General features: G+C 33.6%; 1 protein-coding gene across 2 annotated transcripts in view; it reads left to right on the forward strand.

The window, feature by feature from the left end:
- The first annotated feature begins 1,012 nt into the window (after window positions 1-1,012).
- Window positions 1,013-8,248, forward strand: part of LOC125683307 (uncharacterized) — a 49,784-nt gene continuing 42,548 nt past the window's right edge. The window contains exons 1-2 of one of the 2 annotated variants that reach the window (XM_048924337.2): window positions 1,013-1,220; window positions 7,522-7,677. In XM_048924337.2, the coding sequence (XP_048780294.2) occupies window positions 7,528-7,677 (150 nt within the window). In that variant the 5' untranslated portion in view covers window positions 1,013-1,220; window positions 7,522-7,527. The remainder of the gene's footprint in view (window positions 1,221-7,521; window positions 7,678-8,248) is intronic. The other variant, XM_048924339.2, reaches the window with a different exon arrangement.

Raw genomic sequence — 8,248 nt, forward strand, 5'->3', positions numbered from 1 at the left:
GTGAAAAGTTTACGGACGACAGGTGATCATATTACTACCCCTCCCCCCTTTGATAATTTTTTTGGTGGTAATAATTTCTCTGAAATGTGTGAATTCCCTGTCTATCTCATTCCTCTTTCGAATTATGTAATCGTTTCACGCTTTTTGTATAAGCTTTAGAGATTGGCCTTCTACCTGTATAATAAAATACCGGTAGAACTAGAAGGCCAATTTCTAAAGCTTATAAATACAAAAAGCGTGAAACATTACATAACTTGAAAGAGGAATGAGATAGACAGGGAATTCACACATTTCAGAGAAATTATTGCTACCAAAAAAAAATTATCAAGAAAGGGGGGGGGGGTAGTAATATCCATACTTCAGGTGCCTGTGATCATAATAGTTCGAGCTTTCCTACATGATCTGATAACCCTACTTTATTTTATGTCATTATGCATTTTATTACATAAGTGTTATATGAAAAAGTCTAAAATATCTAACTACACTGTAGTAGAAATATTTTAAAATGTACAAAAATCTAAAATTATCAGAGAAAATTCGGTGTACCCAATATTGTATATGAATGAGAAAATCTCATGAAAAACAACAACAACAACAAAAAAAAAAAAAAAAAAAAAGAAGAAGAAGAAGAAGAAACATACTAGTTTTCACAATGCAAAAAAGAATATAATATATCCAGGGCCGTAAGTAGGGTTCTAAATCAGGGGAGGCAGGGGATTGGGGGCCGCCGATTGACTTTACGACTGAAAATGACACTTTTTAAATCCCAATTTATCATGTTTGTGTTTCATTTGTACTATGTAAAGAATCGTAATATGGTGTCAAAGACAAAGGTGCTTGTCTTCATTTTAAACATATATCCTATAATATAACATTTATATAATTTTATTTTCTTTTTTGCCAAAAAATCAGACGAGGCAGTTGCCTCGTCTGCCTCATCGGCAGTTACGGCCCTGATATCTAACTTTTCACATGAAGGGGGTCAAACTTCAAAGGGATAATTTAAAACATCGGGATCGGGATGCCCTATTTACAGTTTTGTACGCAATAGCCAACCATACTTCAAGAAAAGAAGGGGAAAAAAAAAAAAAAAAAAGAGAGAAGGAAAATGGCTGCAACGAGATGGATGAAATGGAGTGATAATTTGATCAAAATGTCTGGTTGAAAGAATCCGTGATTGATCATGTGACACCTCGTGTTTTCTTGATCTTTATATCTGTGTACGTAAATATTTTTTTCCCATCATGTATGTCAAGTTTAATGATGACGACGAAGCGCCGTCAATATTTAGAATGTCTCAATCCGTTAGACACCTATCATTTTAATAATAGGATATTCTATATTTATATCACCCTAACCTCAAATTCGTCTGAGGCTAATTACAACTACAATGTACATCTAAAATCTGACCTTTGACATTTAATGTTTAATGTATGTTAGCCTACTTTCAGGGGATTTTCGTGGTTTAAAAGAGTTTACTACCATTTGCTAGTTGAACTCTTAAGTTATGGAATGGAATTTAGGAATGATTTAGAATTTTTGCTTAACAGTAATTTAGAGAAACTATGAGTTGGTATCTAGCAATAGTGTACTACCATACGGATGAATGGACACTGTACAGAGAGTTAACTACCTTGTTCTCCCCCTAGCCTCTGTGCGTCTAGGACTTACCTGACCTGAGTACATATTAATGCCCATGAATAACATTGCATGTTAGAACTGTCAATTAATTCACTATGATTATTGAAACAATATGGGCACTCCCTTATTACATTAAAACACTAAGAACAGTGTATTATGTTTGTAAACGTTACTCAGTTGATGTTAATTTTGAATACATGACTTTTATCATGATGCATGTAAATACACAAAACTTTGTCTATAGTATATATTTTACATCTGGCAATAAATATTGACTATTAATTACTTAGAGCATTTTAGTTTGGAAAATATAAACTAGATCTGATATTTCCAGAACAAACAATAGTAACAACAAAAACGGGACGAAGTTGCTGCTTTTAGAATCCTCAAAGGCCAAAATAGAATATATGTGTGTTTCCTATTTCACTCCCCAAAATATTAGGTAGGGTAGGTAGGTAAGACATTTTATTTATTTCAACATTTTATTTGAAATCTTATTTTTTGATACACTTTTATTACAGGTCTATATACATTATTTACAAATACTTTTCACACATTTTGAAAAATCAGAGAAACTCGAATGCAAAAACACAAAAATTCCAGTTTGAAAATTTTGGATTTTTCTTTTCTTTTAAATATATATTGTCATTAAAATATTTAGGGTCAGGAGCAAAAAAGTAGGTAGGGTTGGGAAACTGGAAACAAACATATATTTTATTTTGGCCTAACCAGCTGAAAACAGATGTATACTCACTGCTATAACAACTCGCACAATCCAATATTTCAAATGAAATAAATCGTCATTGAAAAATCTCATATCAATAAACCATCACTGTTTCTAACCAAAGGTTAGTTAACTTTAACTAACGGTTAACTTCCCATTAACCGTCAGTTGAGTTAAACTTAACTCATCTTTGCGCAACTGGGTCCTACAAGATTGTATTTACATGTACAAACATTTTTATTTTTAAAAAATGTATAATTTTAGACCAATGAATATACATTTTAATGAAATGTATTTTGTACAGTTAAAAGCCATTGATTAAACTCCCAAGAAATAATGCATGTACAAACTGACTTCTTTAGCATCTCTTTTAGTAATTTTACAGAATACATGTATGATATTGAAATTATGCCAAGAAACTTCTGACAATGGTGACAAGTTTATCAATATTGGACTTGAAATCACGACTTGAAATGACCTCAGAAGAATGATATGAATAAGCCATGTTGTATGATTGATGGTACATAGGTAATTATTTTATGTGAAGTTAAGTCACGCATAAGTAACTATATTGTTTCATTTATTTTCAAAGTGTTTCCGACCAAATCTTCCATTCTTGATAAGAACTGTTGCGTTCAAACCATTAAGCATTTGTTTAACGTTCCATTGATGTAGCAGTACCCTTCAGGGTCTTTAATTTCGAAATATGGCTTTGGACCCTCAGATTGGGAAAGTTTCGTCACTTTGATTCAAAAGTCCCATTCATGCTGCGCAAAGATAAATAATAGATAAGTGTCCATCAAATTATGTCATCTTTTCGTATGATTCAACATACTGAATATGGAAATCTTTGTTGATTCTGGTTCTGTCATTTTGATCAAATTAAGAATAATGGCTGAGTTGCATTAGGATTCTTGCATAAAATGCACTTGCAGGTGCACATGGAAAACGTAGATAAGATTTTATAGAATTTTTTTTTCTTTTCTGCAAATTCATATGACTGCAATTTTGTTCAATGTGAGAAAATTGTGATCTTTTGACTGTCATTTTAACCTAGAGTAGCTGATTAGATATAATAGCAAGTTATGTGTGGCTGACAATCTGAGCATTGTGAGTTTTGAGTCTTGCAGGAGTATTTTTTTCCTGAATGACTTTCTACTAAAACTACTTTGTTTTCACTATTAAAACAAAGTAAATTTCAAGGTTTTTGATTTATTGTACATCTTCACTTTCCAGTTGTAATAGTTTTCTCTGATGTGATATGCATCTTTAATGGGAGTTTTGATACAATTTCACTTGAAGTCAATAGATTTTAAATTGAACAAAGTCCTATTATTAATGTATATTGATTTTTAGATCAGCTGAGCTTTTCTGATCACATTTTGTTCAACATCCGTCTGTTGGAAAACTTTTAACATTTTCAACTTCTCCAGAACCACAGGGCCAATTTCAACCAAACTTGCCATAAAGCATCCTTGGATGAAGTTGATTGATTGATTGATGTTTTCCGTCACACTCAAAAAAATTTCAGTTATCTGGTGGCACCCAGTTTTTATTGGTGGAAGAGAGAACCCAGATACAATGTACCTGGAAAGAGACCACCGACCTTCCGAAAGTAAACTGGGAAACTTCCTCACTTACCGGCGTGAGCGGGATTCGAACCTGCGCCGACAGAGGTGAGAGGCCGTGTGATTTTGAGCGCGATGCTCCAACCACTCAGCCACGGAGTTGTTCAATGAAATCTCAAAAGGGAGATAATTAAGTCGAAGATATATGTAAAATATGGTGGCATCTTTTAAAAACCAAGTTCTCAAGAACCACTGGACCAAAAAAGATTAAACTTATGTGCAAGCTTTCTGAATGAGTGGAGATTCAAAGTTGTACAAATCATGCCCCCAGGGGGTAGGATGGGACCACAAGAAGGGAACAAAGTTTTACATTTGGATACAAAGTTTATGTATAGGAAATATCTTTAAAAATCGATCTTATCAAGACCAGCAGTCATGGTTAGTCATACTAATATACAAGCATTCACAGGTAGTGCAGATTCAAGTTTGTGCAAATTATGGAAAGTAGGGCCATGACTAGTCATATTTATATGCAAGTGTCGATCTCTAGTAGTGTAGATTCCAGTTTATTCACATTATGGGCCACTATAGAAGATCAGATTTCAATTTTACATGGCAATTTATAAGAAATTTTTTTAAAGTCTTTTCATGACCAGCAGGTCTGTGATTAGTCATACTAATACATAATTAAGCATCCTCAGGTACTGCAGATTGAAGTTTCCTCAATTCATGACAAGGGACGGGGGTAGGGTATCAAAATTCGGCATTGTAATCTTTTCTTATAAAAAATCACTTGCAATGATTATTCATTAATCTCATTATGTGTCAGCATTCCAATGTAGTCCACAGTCAACTCTTGATAAACTGCCACATTTTGTTCTTTTGAATTTATAGCGTTACGAATTTGACGATGAATTAAATTTCCACCATCTAAGGGAGAATTAGAGTTACCATGTACTATTTTTGTATATGTAAGAGTTATCTTTCCTTTACTTACAATACTTACCCAGTATGTAATTATGATAATGTAAAATTATCTTTTAAAACATTATTTTTAATTTAAATTTTTTTAACATCATTAAAATAGTCTTATCAATAATAAGGCTTCCTTTCAAAACAATACACGTACAAGACACATACATGTATGTACACAGTATGTTCCAAGTTATTTAACATTTTTCAATACGCCAGTTTCAAGATACGAACTCTTCTGTGTGGGAGGTGCATTTAGTGGAACTTTGAATGACTAAGTGGGACAGAGTAGACCTCCAGTCAGCAAAGAAGACGATGAAATGCATTAAAAGCGGCTTCTCTTTTAATATGTAAATGTGGGACATACAAAATACTGTCGAAAGAAATGTTTTACTAAAGTGGAAACATAAAAACAATGTCATATTTGCAAGTAATAGAGTGCGAAGCTCTCTCACGGCCCAAAGGGCCGTGAGAGCGGAGCTCCCCTATAGGTAACACGTATATACATGTTTAAAAGGAAAATATAGGAAAACAATGAAAAATTAAACCATACCTATGGAACTTGAAAATTTTGGTACTAATGGCGTCGATTCAAATACTATCGCGTGGACATGTATTTCTCCATTTTGAATCTCGTCTACCCTAGTTCACGTCGTTCTAAGATGTTACAAAAATTCGTAAAAGCATGTAAGTCTTATTTTCTTAATCATATATAATCACTCCACCATTAACGCCATGTTTGTTGTGGTTCAGACGCTATGTTTGTAAATTTGCTAAAATACGACGCTGAATATGACGTCACAATGTACTGTTTACATCAGTTGCGTTATATTTCCCGCGTTCAATATATAGGCGGATCAAATCCTGCTAACTTCGGGTTGTTTTTGGTTTGTTTTGGATATAGATACTAATACCAAAACTTGTTTGCTTCGCCCTCAAACACGGTCACGCCGTAAAACATATTATCTCAAATATGGTAACGAAATAACGTGATATGATAAGAATTCTATGTATTTAATTACTCCCTAAATACTTATAACTTACTTAGTTTGTGTATCAGTCGAATTCGGGTGATGTAACAGTGTATGGGAAACTTACTTAGTACATTCACTTATGCAGTGATGAAAATTAGTCCCACTCCCCCCTGTAAACAAATTGTTTCGCGCCTCACTATATACGAGAGTTCTCCAAAGGGAAATAACTCAGGTATATCTCGAAACCGGCGTATTGTCTTCTTGACAGTAATTCTTGTTCGTAATCTGCAATGTGAATTGACTTCGGAGGTCACCAGTTCAAAAAATGCGAAAGAGAGGCACTGCAAAAGTGTCAGATTTGCCAGCATGTCCATTTTACAGAAAATTCATTATCAAAATTTCATTTGCATAATTATTACTTTCTTACCCTTATGATCTTTAAAATCATTCATAACAAGATGTAATATTTGAAACAAACAAAATGTGTAGTTACTCACGCCAGTTTCCATCTTCGTATGACCCGGGTGTTTATATTTCTTGAAAATAGAGGTTGTGATTTCTCTTGGAGTTGACAAATGCATGTATATCGAATACTGCTTTATGTTATAGATCACCTGCCTGTCAGTCTGTAAACTTTTTACATTTTAATTTGACTTATTCTCCAGAACCATGGGGCCAATTTCAACCAAACTTGACAAAAAGCATCCTTGGGTAAAATGCTTTCAAGTTTGTTCAAGTGAAGGGCCATGCCCCCTTCAAAAGGGAGATAATACAAAAATGTAAAAATAGGGTGGAGGTCATTTAGAAATCTTCTCTTCAAGAACCACTAGACCGGAAGAGCTGAAATTTATAGGAAAGCTTTCTGACATAGTGCAGATTCAAGTTTGTTAAAATCATGGTATATACAGATATATAGAAAAAATCTTCTCAAGAACCATTGGGCCAGAGAAATTTACATTTACTTGAAAGCTTCCTGTCATAATGCAGATTCAAGTTTGTAAAAGTCTATAGTCATGGCCCTGGGGGTAGGTTAGGCCCACAATAGAGATCAAAGTTGTAGATGCGAAGGGAAAATCTTTGATATTGGCCAAGGTGACTCAGGTGAGCGATGTGGCCCATGTGGTTCTTGTAGAACAAATCAATTTTATAACGAATTCATTATAAACAAATTACAAAGATGCTATGAATGTATAGCGAATTACGTTTAATATAAAAATTTTATAGAACATCCGCAGAAACTTCACATAGATATCAGAGTGTTACTGTATGCCCTCAAGCAGTATCCCCTTATTTATTTGGCAGAATTTTTCATCAGATGTTGAGTTATATTAGTTATACCAATAGGTGTTAATTGATGCATACTTGGGTGGTTGAAAAATACCGCCAGTTACAGCATGTATTGCTTTAAATGACCTTTAAGAATATTTACATTCAGGAAACTTATATGTAAGTGGATTTTGTCATGTTAGGAAGAGTAAATGAGGAGAAAATGGAGAGAGAAATTGTAATTATTTTTAGATAATATATGTTTTTGAGGCAGTCATTTTAAATGTCATTAGATAAGAGTGCAAGAAATGTTGATATGATTTTTAAATTTCAAACATTGTAAATGCAGTTATATTTAGATTACTTGCATTTACAGTCAGAGATGAAAGAACATGAAGAAATTCCCTTTCGTTTTGTGGGGTATGAGGTTTGGACGCAGCTGGCCAACAAGCTTGACCCTGACACAGGACTTAATGGGAACAACTGGAGAATGTTAGCGGAAAAGCTGGGCTATTCCACTGAAGTGATATTGGTATGTTGTGGTTTTATATATGCCTGTGATATGGTAATTTAGGGATCTAAATAAATGTTTATTCAGTATATCAGTGATTCTTTTGGGGCCAAAATGCCACCGATATTCGACTGCTTCCCTCACAAAAATTAGCTATTTTTTCCCAATTGTATATATATGTTTTTCCCAATTTCAAATCTAGGCCATTTTTAAAAAAAAAAGGTTACTGTATATTGCTGTCAAAGAGTAAATACGTTTTTTTTATTCTCCAGACCACTGTGCATGCAAAAGGTTTTGTAAAGAATATATAAAACAATAGAGGCATCCATGTAAGCAGATATACAGCGAAGTATATAGTTTGCAGATACACATCAAGCCATATTGTTGACACTTTCCGTTTGACCGCCATATTATAAGTAGGGTCAGGCTAATAACAGGAAGTGGCCAACAGTATAGGGTTGTACTAAAATCCGAAAAATACAAACAGGAGAAACATTCTGGAAACTTGATTATCAATATAATACTTTACAAGATTATGGGTACAAATGCTGGTGAATTAATAATTTATTATTTCTTTATGAAATTAGACAAT

Source organism: Ostrea edulis, chromosome 6 (assembly GCF_947568905.1).
Source record: "Ostrea edulis chromosome 6, xbOstEdul1.1, whole genome shotgun sequence".
Classification (NCBI taxonomy): Eukaryota; Metazoa; Mollusca; class Bivalvia; order Ostreida; family Ostreidae; genus Ostrea; species Ostrea edulis.